The 19925-nt window shown below is 42.3% G+C and overlaps 1 protein-coding gene across 4 annotated transcripts; it reads left to right on the top strand.

Moving 5' to 3' along the window:
* Nucleotides 1–12550: 12550 nt before the first annotated feature.
* On the top strand, nucleotides 12551–19700 carry LOC104591673 (putative inactive leucine-rich repeat receptor-like protein kinase At3g03770). Of its 4 annotated transcripts, XM_088902968.1 has the most exons (8): nucleotides 12557–12908; nucleotides 13200–15042; nucleotides 15223–15356; nucleotides 15753–15996; nucleotides 16992–17203; nucleotides 17300–17322; nucleotides 18376–18487; nucleotides 19074–19700. In XM_088902968.1, exons 2-8 carry the CDS (start codon nucleotides 13692–13694, stop codon nucleotides 19302–19304), a joined length of 2307 nt encoding a protein of 768 aa, XP_088759094.1. In that variant the 5' UTR covers nucleotides 12557–12908; nucleotides 13200–13691; the 3' UTR covers nucleotides 19305–19700. The 4 variants fall into 4 exon arrangements, with proteins under 4 accessions (XP_088759096.1, XP_088759095.1, XP_088759094.1 ...); XM_088902969.1 differs by having other exon boundaries at nucleotides 12552–15042; nucleotides 16995–17203; XM_010250627.3 differs by having other exon boundaries at nucleotides 12557–15042.
* The last annotated feature ends 225 nt before the right edge of the window (nucleotides 19701–19925 follow it).

Below are 19925 nucleotides of genomic sequence, written 5' to 3'. Positions count from 1 at the left end.
GTTGGTACGTAACTTGTCTCTGTTTGTCTGATTGTCATATGCTTCTAGTCGCAGTGTAGGTACTTCGATCTCCGCCGGGATTACCGCTTCAGTGCCATAAGTGAGGTTAAAGGGGGCCTCTCTCATGGCGGTTTTTTTCGTAGTTTGGTGAGCCCATAGAACACTTGGTAGCTCGTCCGCCCACAACCCTTTAGCTCGGTCTAGTCGCGCTTTCAGTCCGCAGAGGATAGCTCTGTTCATTACTTCTGTCTGACCATTTGTCTGCTGGTGTGCGACCGATGTGAAGTTCTGTCAAATTTCCATTTCTTGGCACCATTCCTATAACTTGATATCCTCGAACTGCTTGCCATTGTCGGAGATCAGTACCCGAGGTAACCCGGAGCGACATACTATGTTCTTCCAAAAGAAGTTCTGTACATTTCAGGCTGTAACTGTTGCCAAAGGTTTAACTTTTATCCACTTTGTGAAGTAATCTACCGCCGCCACTAGGAACTTCCTCCCACCTGTTGCTGGCGGGAATGGCCCCAGGAGGTCGATGCCCCATTGCGCAATGGGCCATGGACTGGTGAGGTACTTGAGGTCGGCGGCAGGCTGATAGTGGATATTGGCATGCTTCTGACACTTGTCGCATTTCTTGATGAGCACGACGGCCTCTGCCTTCATCGTTGACCAGTAGTACCCTTGTCAAAGTGCCTTTTGAGCGAGGGCACTGCCTCCCAAGTGTCCGCCGCACAGACCTTCATGAGTGTCGCGGAGTACGAGCTCGCTTCAGTAGAGCGCAAGCAACGCAGGTTGGGCAGCGTGTAGGACCGTCGGTACAGCCGTTCGTCTGTTATGGCGTATTTGGCTACCTGGCGCTGCACCCTCTTGGCTACATTGCGGTCCGCAGGGAGGGTTCCATCTAGCAAGAAGCTCGCGAGTGGGTCGATCCAGCTCGGCTCTGCTTCAAGGACGAGAGCGACCTCCTCTGAACCTCTTTTACTTTTCGGGGTGGTCTCATATCTAGGATGGCCTTTATCTCGTCCGGGTTGGCCTCAATACCGCGCCGGTTGACGATGAACACTAGGAACTTACTCGAGGTGACACCGAAGACACACTTGTTTGGGTTTAGTTTCATGCTAAATTGACGCAGGAATTGGAAGACAGAATCTAAGTCTTGTATTAATTCTTGTGAAAACTGCGTCTTGACGACCATGTCGTCTACATAACATTCTATTTTCGTGTCAATTAAGGGCCGAAACAGCTTGTTCACAAGTCTTTGGAAAGTCACCCCAGCATTCTTCAATTCGAAAGGCATGACCTTGTATCAGTACAGGCCGAACTCGGTTATGAAGCTGGTTTTATCCTCATCGGACTGATCTATCCTGATTTGGTTGTAGCCTGAGTAGGCGTCCAAGAAGCTTAGCAACTCATGTCCCGAGGTCGCGTCCACTAGGCGGTCAATTCTGGGGAAGGGGAAGCAGTCTTTCGGGCAAGCTCGGTTCAGGTCGGTGTAGTCGACGCACATGCGCCACTTGCCGTTTGCCTTTTTCACCAGCACTATGTTGGCTACCTATCTCGGGTAATGAACTTCCCTTATGAAGTCTGTTGCGAGGAGGTTTTCGACTTCTTCGTCAACCGCCCTCTAGCGCTTTGGGGCTAAGTTGCGTTTCTTCTATCTAATGGGTCTGACTACAGGGTCAGTATTAAGTTTGTGAGTTATAAGGCTGGGGTCAATTCTGGGCATATCGGAAGCGAACCTTGCAAAAATATCTAAATTTTGAAGTAAGAAACTCATCAGTTCGGTTCGTAGAGGTTCCTTGACAGAAGCACCGATCTGTAGCGTTCGAGCCGGGTCCGTAGCCGAAGTTGGAATTGCGACCGTTTCCTCTGTGGGCGAAGCTCATTCCTCGCCCTGCTCCGTGGGCCGCTCCAGTTCGAGGTCGTCAGCCGCCTTAGTTTTTTCCCTTCAGGGCGGCAACATAACACTTGCGGGACTCAAGCTGGTCGCTCCATGCTACCCCCACACTGAAGTCTGTAGGGAACTTCATTGCCAAATAGTAGGTGGAGACCACTGCTCGCAGGATATGCGTATTTGGCCGCCCTATTATGGCATTGTATGGGGTGGGGGTCACAACCACCAGGAAATCGTGGTTGAGTCTGACCGCACAAGGCCATGTGTCGACTTCCACAAGTACTGTTATTTTTCCGAGATGCCTGACTTCCTCTCCGTTGAAGCCCACCAGATGAGTGTTCGCGGGCTTCAACTCGCTTCTCTGCAACTGCAGCTGGTCAAATGCCGACTTGAAGAGGATGTCTGCCGAGCTGCCCGAATCCACAAGTACGCGCCTGACCTCGAAGTCGTTGATCCTTAGTTTAATGACAAGCGCGTCATCGTGGGGGTAGTGGACCCCTCGCGCATCGTCTTCCGTGAAGAAAATTGGTTCTTCAGTCTTCGGCCTCTTTGGAGGGTTCTGTTCTTCTCGGGCTGCTTCGCGAACCGACGTTCGGGCCGCTGCCGAAGTACAACCTACTACCACCGAACTTCCCACTATCACATGGATGGTTCCCCAAATTGGCCTCTCTTCCGGAGGCTGTCGTTGCAACAGTTCGTCTGGCCTGCTGCTGGATTCGGGGGCATCCCTTCCGTGCTCCCCTTGCTGACCTGCCTTATTGTTATTATTATTATTATGTTGTATAAAATTTCTCAAGTATCCGCGACGGATGAGTCCCTCTATCTCGTCCCGGAGATTATTACACTACTCGGTACTATGACCGTGATCTCTATGGAAACTACAGTACAAGTTTTTATTTCTCTCGTTTGGGTTCTCCTTTAGGCGAGGTGGCCATTTTACGTATGGGGTGCCTTTGATCGTCATCAAGATCTCAATCCGCCTCGTGTTTAACGGTGTGTAGTCCATCCGAACTGCTAAGGGAGCTCGGAACGGCTGGCTCGGCTTCGGCTCTTGGGCCGGGTTTTTTTTTTCTGTCGACTGGGTTGGAGGGCTCGCCTTCCCTCTTTCTTTTCTCGATCCCGCTTTCGGTCCTTTGGTTGATCTCTTCTTCTGTTCTCATGAACTTATCCGCGAGCTTGAGAAATTCGGCTACGGTCACGGGCTGGTTAGCTACCATGTGCCATTTGAACTCCTTGTGTGTTACTCCTCTCTTGGCCGCCGCGAGCTGCACCGCGGGGTCCAATCGCGGTATCTGCAAGCACGCATCATTGAACCACTTGATGTAGCCCCGGATGGACTCTCCTTCCCTTTGGACTACTCCAAATATGCTTTCCTCGGTTCTGGGGCATCGCTTGCTGGTAACAAAGTGTGCGGTGAAAACCTGCACGAACTGGGTCCAGCTTCTTATCGATCCGAGGGCCAGGTTCCTGTACCAAGTGCGGGCCACCCCCTGAAGGTGGTGGTGAAAGCCACACACATGCACGATTCGCTGGCCCTAGCTAGGTGCATTTGGGACTGGAAAGCATCGACGTGGTCGTTGGGGTCGAAGGACCCATCATACTTGTCCAAAGGTGGGAGTTTGAAGTCTCTGGGCATGGGGACCGCAAGGAGTTCTTATGCGAGGGGGGAAGGAACTGAGAGAATTGGGGCAACTTTTACCTCATTCGAGCTTGTCTCTTCTTTACCTCTGAGCTCAAGTAGGACACGGGTGGCAGTTCGGCAACTTCGCTGGCGTCTTCGTTGTTGAGTGCGCCTGGTACTTGCGCTGCTGGCCTCTGAGTTGCCGAGCTCGATGGGCCCGGACTGTTGGTAGTCTGCCGCCAGGACACTGAATTGATTCTCTGTCAGCGGGAGTTCAGACTTGGAGTGCCGAGATACTGACTTGGCGGGCGAGGTTCCCGACCCGACCCGCTGGCGAGTTGCGAGGCGGGGGTGATTTTTCTTTCCCCTCTGCCCAGGGATGAGGCCTCGCTCTTGTGGGGGTTCTGAAGTTGGGAGGATTCTCCTCGGTGATGGCGTCCACCCTGAGGGGAGGGCTTAACCGGGTTTGGAGCAGGGTGCCGAGGTGGAAGCAGTGGTTGGTTCAGAGGCAATTGGGGAACTGCTGCTGATAGTGATACTGAGAGATGTGGTGCAGTACTTGGTGCTGCTGGAGTTGATGTTGCTGGAATTGTTGCATTTGGGCTTGCATTGCCAGCATGCATTGCATCAGGTCGTCCAACTGGTTTTGGCTGGTCGCTAGGGGGACAACAATTGGCTCAGTAAAGGTTGTTTCGACAGGGAGAGGAAAGGGGACGTTCATGGCGGGATGGTTTATGGGCGCCATTGTTCGTGGCGCATTCAGGCTGGGTATCCCATCCACCGAAGGGGGATGGTGAACTGTCCGATGCACACCACGGGGACTTGAAGTTGTTCCCCGGTGGTGTTCATCTCCGTGCCACGTCCGGCATTGCTGGAAGAAGCCATGCGTGTTTGGGTTTTTGGAAAAAAGGAGGTTATGAGAGTTTTAGAGGGAGGCTTTTAGAAGCTTTCCCACAAACGGCGCCAATTGATGGTGCGCAATCCGGCCGGTCCTAGCTGTCAACGACCTTGCCTTTGACTAGAGCAATAGGGGGCCTGAAACGGAGAAGAAAGCGGGGAATCTTCGGGGAGGAACCCGGTGAGATTGCTCCGAAGCTCAAGTTAGTATTCTCTCAAAGGCAAGATAAAACCAGATGATGCAAAGTTCACATACCTTGTTCTTGGGGGGTAGTGAGCCTTTTATAACCACTTCGCGCACTCACTCCTAAGCTTATGTCGGGTCAAGTATGATTGCCTCTGCTGGGGTAGAACCGCCACTGCTCTCTTTGTCGGAGTCGTCTCTGTAACTGGAGATGGCGGTGGCAGGTGGCAGTGGCAGGTGGCCGTTGAAGTGTGGCTGTCACGCGTCAAATCTCGAGTCAGTCAGGTGCGTCGCCCCTGGGTACGGACTCCTTCGGTCAGGTATGGTACAGTTGTTCGGTTCGGCGTCCTGGAGGCGAAGTGCTGGAGTGGTGTGCGAGGTGAAGTCTTGAGTTCAGATAGAGGTGTGGCCTGAACTACCATGGGGTAGGCCAGTTTGGGTTGTTGCCCTTTGTGTTCGTAAGGCTCGGGGCCTAAGGGAGAGCTCGGGTTCCTTACGGGGAGTTCAGGCTCCTTGCCGGGAGTTCAGACCACTGGTTCCTCCTTTCGAAGCTCGCGCCTTGGCATGCTGTTGTGCCGAGCTGTTGCCTTTGCCACGTGTTGAGTGGTTACGAGGTCAGGCCAAATCTTCCTTCATCACATATATTTAATGGCTGAAATTGATGAGAGATTTTGTGGGCAAATCACATCAATTACTCATAACCAACATCTTAACATTGATTGCATGATAACATTGAATAGGGCAAGATGGATCCGCGATGCACTGGATCAATGAAACACCAAATCATTTCTTAGCCCTTCCATTTAAGATGCCATATCGACTGTAGGTAAGGATTGCATTTCAATAAACATCGGGCCGGTAGGAGAAATCGGAATTTAAAGTTTTCCCTAACAATTAATGCACATAAATCCAATTGTTTCTATTTTTTAACGTTTATTTGATAAACATTTAAACAAAACAGTGGTTTAATGTTCAATAAACACCAATGCCTAAGTGGCACTAATGTTGCCACATATTTCCAAAAGATACCAACAGAACCAAACACCCTATATGATTGCCAATTTATGATATTTATGGAATAATAGAAATATCTTAAACGGATTTATAATATTTTTATAATAACAATACTTTATATTGCTACCAAGGATGGGTTGAGGGCAACAATGTAATTATACTTTTGTAGATAAGGGCTAGCTGAGTCCGAGGGCTGATAGATTTGAGGGATTCAAGGTCCAACTTGAGCAAGATAACACATCAGAGGCCCTGGGTGTTATCTCAGGGGTGGAGACTCCGACATTCAAGTTAGTAAGTGCGTAACAAGGGGTCGGACAAGACCTAAGTAGAGAAGGCTTAGACGAGGTCACCAGCAAGTTGGGGAGCTTAGAATAGTAAAAGCCAAGATAGCTTACCTAGGGAGTGACGCTGCTTATTTATACTTGAACTCACCTGGAGGTTGTTAGCAATGGACGGGTAGGATGCAATCCGGTCCATGCCACGTATCACCATCCTGGGCCTGCCATGTGCGCCTACATCACTTTCCACCATAACCAAGCCGCTGGAGTTGCATTGCACCCTAATCAAAACCATTTTTTTTATTTTCTACTTCGTGGTTGATACTGCTTTTCAATCCAATCAAAACCCTCACGAGGCTTAATTCCGAGATTTTTTTTTTGGTAATAGGATTAATCCAAGCTTGAGTTCATATTTTTGGGCATTTCATTGCCTTTGCTTCCAAATATCCTCTCTAAGAGCCATAGAGGATGACTGTTCAGCCTATTCAGAATTCTTAGCCCCATCGTATAGGGGATGAATCTCGCCCATGGATCATTGCTAAATTCACGGGCAGGATGCGGTTTATAGGGAAGGGCTAATAATAGACTTTGGGGGGCTGTAATTTCAGATTTCTGCCGTGAAGTACAGTCTACTTCACCGAAAAACTTATTATCCCTTTCAACCAGCTTCCTTAGACGCTCTGTTCACACCATCGGAGAAGTCTTATCAAATCAGATAGAAGAACTCTCCGGCCTCATTTTCTCGAAAACTGTAAGTTTAAAGTTCCTCACTTTCTCTAAGACTTCGAAGTTCAATATTTTTTGTTTTAAGTTTGATTTTTGTGGTGTTGATAGGGAAACATGCTGGAGTTCACCCTATTCTCGCCATACTTCTAAATTAGGGCGAAAATGGAACCGGGGACCAAAACTCATCCCCCAGTTAACAGAGTTACGCATAGTTTGAAAAGGAGAAATTGGACTCAAAAGGGTGTCACTAATTTGAATTCTGGGATATTCACGCAATCACGCAGAGGCAAAAGCTTGTTTTCATTTCCCATGAATTGTTTGCCACTTTATGAAGTCCTAAGGAGTACATGAAATCTCCTCAAAGCAAAAATTGTGTGCACACTAAGGCAGCGTTTTATGTTCACGGGGAACTGACTCAAGATCAAGAGATGAATTTTTCTCAAAGGATAATGCTCTGCTCGCCGGGAGGGCTGAATGGGTAAGGACAATTTTTAGGACAAGTAATTAGGGATGGCAATTTTTACCATATCCTGTGGGTATTTGCCCCTATCCTCTCCGATGGGGTGGGTTTTTTTACTTGAAGGATGGGTTATGGAATTCTACAACCCTTACAGGTGGTACGAATAGGGTAAGGTGTTAGGCTAAACCCAATCATCCCGAACCTCATATTGCTGGAAAGCATATAAATTTTATGTGCTAAGTGTTAAATTTAATAATATTTTGAATTTTATATGACGGATAATTGATAGTTTATGTGTTTTCTACATATCTTAATCAAATAATTGGAAAATTTGTTGCTTATTTGTGTTATTTTACTTATTTATTGCTTATATTTTACAATAAATAATAGGAAATTATATGTAAAGTCTAAACCTAACCCGCCCCTACCCTTAATGTGAGGAGGGTAGGGTCGGAAGGGTTTTGCATATTCATATACGAAGAGGGTTTGGATTATCAAAATCAAACCTGTTTAGGGTTTGGGGAGGGCACCGGTTGGGATGTTTAGGAAGATAGGTAGGGTTTAGAATTTACAAAACCCTTCCCGAACCTGCCCCATTGACCAAACTGCTGATGTTCATTGCGTTTGAACTCTTTTATCAACTGAACTAATTTGAATGGCTTACTAGTTAGTAGTTATTAATTGCCAAGTACAAAAAACAAAGGCGATCCATTTAATTAAGGATGGTCCCACATTTGTTGTTTCATGGAAGTGAAGGTGTTTGGTTGTTCTCTTGCTACATCTTGTGGTGTCTATTTCTCAAAATCAGATTTGCTCCTCATAAAGCCCACCTCACACTAATCTCACATTACATTGTAGCCCTGGATTGAGAACATCTTCCCATGAATGGCAAAAATCAAGTATGAGAAATGTTCTTAATGCATGGCTGAAAGTGTTGTAAGATCAGTGTGAGGTGCTATATGTGAGGAGCAAATCTGGATTACTATTTTTCTCTTCTTCTTAATCTTATCTATGTATATTAATGAGAAACATTAAGCAATGCAGACTTCCTGGTACATACCATATTTTTGTGGAAAAAATCATGTGAAGGAATGAGAGATCCATCGTATGGACGCCCAAACCTCGCGGAATAAGGTGGGCGAATTTCAAAAAAATTTCTCTCCCTTCAACTGGGAATCGCATTCCCTATTTAGAAAATCATATTTTCAATGATCATTCTTGAACCATAAACTGAACCAGATCTGAACTAAAAGGAGTAGGAGAGGATTATACCTGATATGGAGAAATAGTATCCCCCAACGAAGGTGTTCACGCCCAAGGAAGGATCCAAAGACTGCTCTCACTAAAGATGGCGCAGTGCAGGATGGAGCAGAATCAACAGTATTCTTCTCAAAGAATTTTGTCCTTCGCAAGAAATAGTAGGATGGCACGTGAGCACAGCTTCCTATCAATTCTTTCTCAAAGAACTGATGTCAAGATCGAATCTTGACTTCTCCCACAACTGGAGATCGAACTGGATGTTTGGCGGCTACAAGAAGGAGGTAGCAAGAAAAGATCTTTGCAGGGATTGCAGAAATCTTTCTTCTCTAGTTTCTGCTCTAAAGAGGATCTGATTATTTCGATTCTTCTAAAGGTTGCCGCCCCCTCCTTCTTTTGTTAACCTAAAAGATCAGCTCCTAATCCAATTAGGAGCTGCTTATCCAAATCATATTTGGATAAGACCCCTTTTAAGTGATAGGGATAAATCCTTATCTTATCTGCAGATTATATTAGCTTTCTCCTAATCTCATTAGGAGGTTTCTAGATCTGAATCACATTCAGATCTGGACTCTATGAGTGGATAGGGTCAAGATCCTATCCTGTCTACTAATCCATCTCAGAATTCGCCCCATTATTAACTAATAAAATAGCCCAGTTCAAAATGGGCTTTAGGCCCATTAAGCTTATGTGCTCACTTAACCTTCCTAACTGCTGCCCAATTGGGTTTCCTTGTATGGCGTAGGATCCAAGCATTGATCTACACATCAGCCACATGGGTTCGGCCCAGCCTTTGTTACAAGGCTTGACCGAATACACTGTTATGGACAGTGCACCCCCTGAAACCCATCAAATGGGCTCTATGGGCCCAACGCTTACCCTAAGTGGTCCCTGGGCCAAGCCACCTTGTAACACCCAATGACTGTGGGCAGATGCAATATTAGCCCATCATGTATTATCCTCAATGGTCTTACACTCAACCTCTCAGCCCATAATGATCATACACTGCTCGACAAGAGAGGACCTCTCCCTCGGCTGCAAGGAACAATGTTGCACTTTCTACTTATATGGATCCCGGGAATTAAAACCTTATTGCAAACATTTTAGAAACCATAATATATATTTTTATATCTCATAAAATATACTTTGCAAAACAAATATCAACGGTTGAAATCGGCTGCTGACAGTCTTGGTTTCCATCAGTGAGAGTGCATCCCCGATAATTACCTTTGTCCGACAAAGGGGCTGATCCTGTCATTATGATCATCCACTCAGATGAATTCTCGGACTGTCCCAACATACCCAGATCTTGACCCCCGCTAAGGATCTCACTGAATGGTACATCAAAGACAGCCCAATCCGACACCTAGTGCAGTATCATAATCGAGTCTAGGGGTCGGGTGTAACTTTTCAGTTTTGCCCATCAATCTCCAAGGTCCAGGGCAATACTGGAAATCTGGGCCAGTTCATAGATTCAATTAATCCTACACTGTATGTGCCTAGGGTCTCACCCTGGCAGTTGAGACCGGCCACCCCAACCGACTTGGTGGCACCACAGTGTCAGCCTTGTCAGGATAGGTCTCCCCCAGACCGACCCACTGGCTGTAAACATTCTAAACTAACACGAATCTCAATAAGTGTCCAGTTTAAGGGTATTACACAGAAACATATTAAGGGAACATGAATCAAATATGCACTTTTATTCATTTACAATAAACTCATAAAGTACATCATTCTGATTAAAGCTAAGGGCATACAAAACTGTCTAACACCTGGTACAGACCATATTTTTGTGGAAAAAATCATGTGATTAAGAGAGGCATTTATCGGAGGAGTAGCTAAGGATGACAATTTATACCCTACCCAGTGGGTACCTGCCCCTACCATTCCCGATAGGGTAAGTTTTTTTGCTTGAAAGATAGGTTTTGGTGCAGGGATGAGTTTTGTGATTCTACAACCCATACGGGTACAAGTAGCATATGGTATTAGGTTAAACCTGACTCTCTCCAACCCGCTTATTATTGGAAAACATATAAACTTTATGTACTAGGTGTTGAGTTTAATAATATGTAAATGATAATTGATAATTTACGTGTTTTGTACATGTCTTAATCAAATAATTGAAATTTTTGTTTTATATTTGTGCTATTTTACTTATTTATTGCTTATATATGATAAAAAATCATATGAAATCAGATGTGGATTCTAAACCCAAATTGCTCTTCCCTAGAGAATAGGGCCGAAAAGGATTTTGCATTTTCATGTAAAAGAGGAGGGGAGAGGGGATTTAGATTCTCAAAATTCAATCCACTACAAGTTTTGGATAAAATACAAATTGAGAGGTTTAAGAAGATGAATAAAATCTAAAATTTACAAAACATCCCAAACTCGCCCAGTTGCCATCTCTAAAAATAGCCACGCTGCTTGTAATTTGTGGGCCAATATTGAAATCTATGCCTATGGAGACAAACGAATAAGCCAGCCCGGCACACTTGCGTATGGCCTATTCTCTCTTGTCAACATTTGGGTTCGTGATTTATTTGAAGAGAAAGATAATTCACACACATATTTTATTGTTTTTCCTCTATAGACATGTCAAATGGTTCGGCCAATCAGCCCCTCTTTACCCAATTACCACAGACACCTACTTTTGGAAGCCTAGAGCTTTTACATTTATGTATTAATGGGTAGGGCATGTATTGTAGTTTGTCCTTTGTTGCTTCATTGTCGGGGAAGGCTTCAGTACACAATGAATCAAACACATTCAATTATATAGGGTTTGGATCTGTATTGTGTCTCTATTATAAGTGAGCTTTGAGGTCTGTATATTTAATTATCGCATCAGGGCCTGGTCTACTAGAACCCGGTTCTAATCTAATCCGACACGCTGGACAGACAAAATAAAATGAAGTTATTTTTGTTTTTTATATTTTAGCCTCAATTGATCATTTGAAAATACGTGGTGAAGTAAGGAGTTGTGACTTATAGAGTAGAAAAGACAAACCAAATCCAAGTTGGTTCTCATTGATCTCTGAGTATTTTATTTGGTCACCATCCAGTCCTTCCTGAAGTTTCTTATTTTATTTTATTTTTTCACAACTGGTGGACAAAAATATTGCATTATTTTCCCAGAGCCTTCCTTCATCGTGTTAAGCCATAAAACACGAAGCTCTTCTCTATATGATTCTTTCACTTAAAAAACTGGAACAGCTGGTCCTCCATAAAATTTTGTTTTCTATTTATACCAGATATATTGTACTATCATACAAATCGGTTCAATACTCTTCGCTTGTTGTTTTTTCATTTTTTTCCTCCAAGTGATCGAAGATATTCGCCTCCCGATCTGCAAATACATGTGATGATTTGAATATCGAAGCAATTCATCCAATCAAAGGTTGTTTTGTCCGCGTATTTAGCTGATGATCATCTATCAGTTATTCCGGCCAAAAGGTTAGTTCCTCACCGTTGTATAGTCCTGACTCCTGAGTCCAAATTCCAAAACCGTTGTACTCAGAACAACGTAAAAATTTCCAAAAAAATAAAGAAATAAGAAAAAAAAAAAACTCATAAACGAGCAACAGTAGCTAAAAATCGCTAGAGGACATCGTTCTCATTGGACAAAAGGGCCATTGGGCCAACCCACAACGTGGTTTAGAAGTCGAAATAAGCTGTCAAATGGAGCCCACGAAAGGATACATGGCAACAAAATTCCTAAGAAGCCCTCCTGAAAATAAATGAATATCGAGACTCAATTTTTTGTACAAACGCCGATTCGGACTGTCGGAGATGTACGTGCCTCCACCTACTTCTCTTAATTGCCAATTGTCACATAATCACATTGAATGGGCCATGCTTTGAGTTTTGACCAAAAGTGAGGGAGTAAGAGAGGACCCCACAATCGCATCATCATCGAATCATTACGATTTACGACCAAGTCTAAGGTCCTGATTTATTGTTCACCTGTTAACGTACGACCCAGCGGAACCCCGCCCCACACCATTAAAGCAAATTTAAGCCTTGAGAGGCTGAGAGGGACTGGACTCCATTATTGTCTGCCGATCCACACTCGGATGGGCCATCTCTCACCGTCAATCGGATTGGGCTTTTGCCAATTGGACGGGAAGATGGACTGGATTGGTGGATATTTCCTCTTCCATTGGGATATAAAAGCCCTGAAACCAGGGGAATGTTGGCCATCTCCTCGGGACGGTAACTGAATATAAGAGAAACCAGTAAGGCATTTTCGTAATTAAGACTCAAAAGTAAGGGCAATTAAAGGTTTAACGACCGACTATTTTTCGTTTTCCTCTTTGCATACAGTGCCACTGGTCCTTCTACTACGAGTACAGATTCTACATTGAGATTTGAGAGAGAGGGAGAGAGAGAGAGAGAGAGTAGAAGCACTGAAGCAGAGTCTGTGTTGTTCTTCTACTACATTACATGAACCTACTTGGCTACTTGCATCAAAGTTAATAATAAGGAGCTCACAGTCTTCGATGCAGAAGGCCGCCATGTGCTTGCTGTAAATATCACTTCCTCAAATTCAAAGGTTACCGCCGCTTAGATCTCCTCTACAGGTTCGTTTTTTCTGTTGTTGAGATTTTCATCTGCTCTTCACGGATTGGTCTCTAACAGACGGACTACTGATCACAAACTCAGCGTCCTTTCTTCTTTCATGTCCTCTGTCCCCCTTCCTTTTTTTGTTTTATTTTTTGTTTGGTTTTTGGTATGCAAACTGCAGTCCCCTGTCTTTGTTTCATGGTGTTTCTGCTGAACTAGTTCGATAAGCAACTTTTCCGTGAACACGCTCTTTTGGGTATCCGAGGCGGGTCTTCGGCCATCTCTTACATTTTTTTCTTCTCCTACAGAGCTTCTGCTTCTTTTCTCCTCTGAATTTATGGACACCCAATGTTTTCTTGAGAACGAAAGCTCTCGGGATATTACTGAAGTATTTTGCTGCCTTTCATCTCCTGCTTCGTAGTTCTTGCCCAGCCTGATTAACGATCCAGTGGTGGGAACTGGGAACGGGCAACCACTCTTCCGAATGTATGAAGTAGTAAGACTATTTTCAGTTTGTTATCATGTGTTTCTTTCTTCAGCTTTCTCCCAGAATTCACGAAAAACAAAACACATCGGCTAAAAACCATTCTGTGGACCAAGAATCTTATCGATATTACTTGCAATATAATTCTTTCTGACACAGAACCCAGATTTCCCGTCTTCATGATGCTCCCACATCATTCATGTTTTTATTTCTAGGCTATTAGTTCTCTCGCCTTGTTTTTTTGGGTTCATTCTTACTTCCTAAGGCTGCTAAGCAAAACCAGAACTTCGTTGTTGCTGGACTTTTCCTTGGTCAAATGACACCTTATACCTTGTTTCTAACGGTATGTCTTCCATTGTTTTTCTTCATCCCTGCTACTCATCAATTGCAAACCTCCCAAATCGAAGTTCTACGGCAGCTTAGGAAACGCTTGGAATACCCAAAAGCAATGGAAGCTTGGAACAACAGCGGAGACCTATGCTACTTGCCGCCTTCTCCACAGTTGACGATTGTATGCCAAGACAATTCTGTCACCGAGCTCAAGATCATGGATGATAGGCCGGCCAATTTTAGTAACTTCCAAGGATTTGCAGTTGCTAATCAGACTCTATCTGAGGCTTTTTCTATGGATTCTTTTGTCACAACTCTGTCCAGGTTGACCAATTTGAGAGTTCTTTGCTTAGTATCTCTAGGGATTTGGGGCCCACTTCCGGACAAAATCCACCGCTTATATTCGCTTGAACTTCTTGATTTGAGTTCAAATTTTCTATTTGGTTCGATTCCTCCAAAGATTTCTGCCATGGTAAAGCTGCAAATTTTGACATTGGATGACAATTTTTTCAATGATACTGTTCCAGCTTGGTTTGATTCCTTGTCAAATCTGTCGATTTTGAGCTTGAAAAGCAACCAGTTGAAGGGTCAATTCCCTTATTCAATTTGCAGAATTAAGACACTCACTAGTCTTGCTTTGTCTCATAATGATATTTCCGGTAAATTGCCTGATATGGGTGGCCTAGAGAATCTGCGCATGTTGGATTTGCGGGAGAACCGGTTGGATTCCGAAATACCTGTGTTGCCCAGAGGATTGGTCACAATTTTACTAAGCAATAACTCCTTCTCCAGTAAGGTTCCTCTACAATTTGGTGAACTTCGTCAGCTTCAACATCTTGATCTGTCATTTAATTTGCTGGAAGGAACACCACCTGCAGAACTTTTTGCATTGCTGAATATCAGTTATCTGAATTTGGCATCCAACATGCTGAGCGGTTCACTTCCTTCCAGCCTAAGTTGCGGTAGCAAGCTTGGGTTTGTTGATATTTCCAATAATAGATTGACAGGTAGTTTACCTTCTTGCTTGAGCTCTTCATCGGATAAGAGAGTTGTTGAATTTGGTTGGAATTGCTTAGCTGTTGATCTTCGACACCAGCATCCAGAGTCACATTGTAAGGACATCCACGTGAAGGGGAAAGGGTCTGGGGGCCAAAATGTGGGAGTGTTGGTTGGTATTATTGGAGGGCCTGTAATTATTGTGTTAGTTTTGGCATTTGGGTTTTTCGTTTTGTGTAGAAGACACTGCCCAAGAGGGATATCAGAGCAGCACTTATTGCCAAAGGCAGTCCCAGATAGCACACCAGCAGGATTCTCCCCTGATCTCCTTGCAAACGCAAGTAATCACTAGTCTTGCTTTTCTTCATCCAAAACTCAGATATTGATGCATGATCTCATTCACAATTTCCAACATTTGAAAGTAGACTTCCATTATGAGTTTGTAAAAATGTTTCTTTGAATCTGGTGGAGTAACATAATTCTTTTTCTTTATTTTTCTCCTTTATTCTCTTGCTTTTCAGGACTTGTTTCTCAAACGGCAAAGCTAGGCACACAAGGTATACCGGTATATCGGGTCTTCTCTTTAGAAGAATTAAAGGAAGCCACCAACAATTTTGATCTTTCAACATTATTGGGTGAAGGTTCAACAGGAAAGGTACTACATTTATGTAACCCTCATGCTTCCAGTGTACTTTTTCTGTTATAGTACTTGTGTTTGTTGTTTGTTATAAGTTGCTTGATGGAGTATCAATCAGTAATTCCTTGCCTAAAAACAAAGTCAATTTTATAGAAGCTCATCTGTGAATAACTGCATGTGCACAATTCGTTCTCTTAGATGTATTAAATGACAAAAAAGGTCTTTTTGAAATAACTACACATGCTAGAAGCCAAAAAAAAAAAAAACTGCACATGAAAAAAATATCATTGATGACTTATAGGGTTCTCTTTTCTCAGCGACAATGATAAATGTGATTGTTGTTTGATTTAACTAGTTAGACTTTCAAATCTATCTCAAGAAAACCCTTTTGACTTATCACATTTTCTTTTCCAGGTCTACAAAGGAAGATTAGAGAATGGAGCCAATGTTGCTATTAGGTGTTTAACATTGTTTAAGAGATACCCAATTCGGAATCTTAAACTCCGGTTGGATTTAATTGCAAAGCTTCGACACCCACATTTGGTTTGCCTTTTGGGACACTGCATTGATTGTGCTGGACAAGATGATGGCTCAGTCAACAGAGTCTTTCTGATTTATGAGAATGTGGCTAATGGAAGTCTTTGCACTCATCTCTCAGGTCAGTCACTCTACAACCAGACATTGAATGCAGAATCTTTGGGGAAAATAAAACTCTTCCCAATAGATGGTAACCACCACCTATTTAATCGTGTAAAAGTACAAGGAAGCCTCCGTTTTGTATGTTACAGCAAGGTTCTCTTTAGTCAAATATCAAACCAGTTGAATTATTTAAGTTTACTCATCCTATATTTAATATTGGAATGACCGAATGAGAGAGGAACTAAAATTAGTCTAAGAGCCAGATGATTATCTGATCAGGTTGATGTTATGGGCCCGAGAATAGGATCTCGTCACGGGTCGGTCCATGGGGAAAATCTCCTGTTCTCCCTTGTTCCTCCCTTTTCTTGAAGAACCTATCTTGCCGCCCTAAAGGTGATTTGTTCAAGAGATCACCAACTCTCCTTTGCTCTCTTTCTTGACTGAAATTTTCGATGATCTTATTCAATGTTCTCAGCTCCTTAAATAGGAGATTACAAGAGATAAGAGTCCTACTTTTAGGAAGACTCCTTGCTAATTAAGAAGACTCCCTACTAATCTATCCTACTGAACTGATAAGATAAGATAAGACTCCCTTAATCTATCCTACTGAACTGATAAGATAAGATAAGACTCCCTACTAATCCATACTACTGAACTGATAAGATAAGAACACTGAATAGATAAGATTCCTACTAATCCCTACTACTGAAAGCAGATAAGGCAAGAATACTGAATAGATAAGATAGGATGAGAACACTAAATTGCTGCTGCTGAGAACACTAAATTACTGCTGCTGCTGCCGGCGTCCACATCAGTTGACCTTTACCTCATTTATCTTGACATCTTGACATCCTATATTTGTAGTCTATGTGAACCACAAATATAGATATCTGGTATTAAACTTTAAATTATGACTACAATCTTTTCAGCCTAAGGATACTAAGCATCCCTTTCTCCTAATTCTTTTATGTAGTGGGTCTACTTGATTCAATCTAACTATATCTATTTGTGCAGAAGATGATCCAGGGAAAGTTCTTAAATGGTCTGAGAGATTGGCGGTCCTAATTGGCATTGCAAAGGCAGTGCATTTCCTACACACGGGGATAATTCCTGGTTTTTTTAACAACCGATTAAAAACAAATAATATTTTGCTTGATGAGCACCAAATTGCAAAGCTAAGTGACTATGGCTTGTCCATTATCACAGAAGAAATTGACAAGCATGAGGTGAGAGCAATTAATGGTAGATGAATTGGTAATCATTGAACATAATTTTTAACAGCGAAAAACTTTTACTAAGACATAGTCTTCTTCGTTTTACAGGCGAAGGGAGAAGGCCAGAAATGGTAAGAATTGATACCCTAAAGAGATGTTATTTGTTATTCATGAAATGAGAAATCATCATGTCATAATTTTAGTTATTTTGGTTCAGAAGCAGAGAAAGAGATTTTTAAATGGATTATTTGCTTGTGTTTTTGGTTGGATCATTTGCTGTGCCATAAGGACAATGATTTCTATTGGGAAAAAAATGAGGAATTGATGAGTATTGAAACTGATGAAGATACAATGGATAATAGTTATTACAGTATGAATGTTTTTGTGTTAACTCCAGACAAACAATAACTAAGAAATTTAGGAAGAGAAAAGGAAAGGAGAGACATTCAGAATAAATATCTGATTCTAGGTTTGGATTCATTCATATTGTTGTTTTCAGTTATTTCCTGGACCAGAATTAATTTTGGCATTAAGAAGACGGTTATATATGAATCAGTTAAACACGCTTTGCATTGTAAAATCAAGAAATGGGGAACATATTTATCGCAATTTAGACATTAATCCCTTGATAAAACAAGAGAAAATATTAGAAACTTGAAAAGAAATAAATGAGAGTGTAAACACTTTCTTCCTCCCACTCCCCAATGAACATTCCAACTGAATTATTTTTTGTTTTACCCATAATAATAATAATAGTTCAAATATTAACAAAAGAACATATGTGACTGATAAAAATTTCAAAAATAACAATGTTTACATACAATACATGTCATGTGCTGAAGTAGTAGTGGTTCCTTGCGTGCATTCCATTTGAAGGAATCTAGAATGACTAAATATGAACTCTTAGTCGTACATGATTCGACATAATGTCTTCCCTTGTATATGGAATCTCCAAGTACCAGAAATATGATGGATTAATGTTTACTTGTATAATTTTTGGCATGTCTTTTTGACTGTTCAGAGAGTTGGATTACTGTGATCATCCAGTTGGATGTGCATGCTCAACTTTGACAAGATAAACATCCTTGCATTTTCTGTTTTGTGGGTTCTAAATGTTATAGGGAAGGTTGATTACATGATAACTATTTGACAATACCTAACTTTAGGGCTGCCCATTTTTTCAGTCATGGGACAAAGTTAGAGGATGATGTGTACAGTTTTGGGTTTATATTACTAGAAGCACTTGTGGGACCTTCAGTATCTGGAAGAGAAGAAGCATTTTCACTCAATGAAATGGTATTATGAAACTTTAATTTGAATGCTCTTTTTTCCTTCATTGCATATTGATATCGATATTGTTCGGTCAGCCCATTTCATGGATTTTGGATACATTGTGGTCAACCCCTTTATTGGAAGAGATAAAGGGGGCAACTGTCATGCAGGGAATACAGAGGGTCCAACTGCAACAGAACACATGTAATGTTGAACATGTTTTTTGAATGCATTAACCCCATTAGTAGTGACAACTAGATGGGGTTTTATTCAACTAGAGTCGATGGATCTAGTACCTTCTAATAAGTTACGAGGGAGAAAGGAGAGGCATTCAGGGAGAATAGCCAATTGGTCAATAAAACATGGGAGCTTTTATTTGATGGCTTATGCTTTACATTAATGACTAGACAAATGATAGTTCTCAGAACCCAGATAGTATACTGTCCATCAGATACTCTGCATATAAGAGAAGTTCCACATTGTTTGTTCCAAAAAAAGAATGGTGCTGCCACACTGGATATATACTAGCTTTTTACCTTTCTTGTAATTCTCCAGGCTATAAGAATTTAGATCTAGTGTTTATCCTGTCAGAGTGTTCCTTGTTTTGCAGGCATCATTTGGCAGCCAGGATGGTCGTAAAAGAATGGTGGACCCAGTTGTCCGCGCCACTTGTTCAGAAGAATCATTATCAATTGTTATCTCCATAACAAACAAATGCATATCCCCAGAATTGTCAAGCCGTCCCTCTTTTGAAGATGTCCTTTGGAACTTACAGTATGCAGCTCAGGTCCAAGCAACAGCAGATGGAGATCAAAGATCAGATGTTGCTTTGCAGACATAAATGTTTGTCCGCAGAGCTAGGCCTTAGCAACATCACCATTCATTTTAGAATCCCTATACCTATTTGGAGACTGAAGGTACATATATCATGTTTATGGGGTTCTACAAATATATAATTGTTCCCTGTATTTGAGCCTCTTATAGTACTTTGCCTTCTTATTATTTACCTCCTTTCTGGAATGTATCCTTGTTTATACCAAGTCTTCTTCTATACCAGCAATTTTCACTGTTGGGGCTTGTATTCACTATTGAAAATAATTAAGTCTTGGACTCTCCATGGTACCTTTTTTTTATCAGAAAAATGGTTAGTCCCTACTGTAATAGTCATTGATCATACAGTGACTCGATGTAAGTTTCAACTCTTATTAGTAAGATTAATAGAAATACGAAGTACATGTGAAAGTTTGATGCATGTGGGAAATTTTTATCTATGAAGGTGCCCAGAAAAAGGATATGTAAGCAAACAACATAATCAACACATGAATATGAAGGGATGCAAGAAATGAAAATTTAATAGAAGCACAATGTTATAATATTATATAATTTACTTGAAACTACATGGAATTTGTGTCTGCAATAACCCTTTTTATGAAAATCTCAGGATGCATAAAACTGGAGAACC

The sequence above is a fragment of the Nelumbo nucifera genome, chromosome 4, assembly GCF_055504915.1.
Source record: "Nelumbo nucifera cultivar China Antique chromosome 4, China Antique-T2T, whole genome shotgun sequence".
NCBI lineage: Eukaryota > Viridiplantae > Streptophyta > Magnoliopsida > Proteales > Nelumbonaceae > Nelumbo > Nelumbo nucifera.
This window is presented reverse-complemented; position numbering and strand designations above follow the sequence as displayed.

What these genes read in the sequence shown, in the direction of transcription:
- LOC104591673 (XM_088902968.1), top strand. Translation starts at nt 13,692, where the DNA reads ATGACACCTTATACCTTGTTTCTAACGGTATGTCTTCCATTGTTTTTC. An exon ending in TCTTTGCACTCATCTCTCAG is followed by an intron (nt 15,997 to 16,991) that starts GTCAGTCACTCT and finishes CTATTTGTGCAG; the next exon opens with AAGATGATCCAGGGAAAGTT. An exon ending in CATTTTCACTCAATGAAATG is followed by an intron (nt 18,488 to 19,073) that starts GTATTATGAAAC and finishes CTTGTTTTGCAG; the next exon opens with GCATCATTTGGCAGCCAGGA.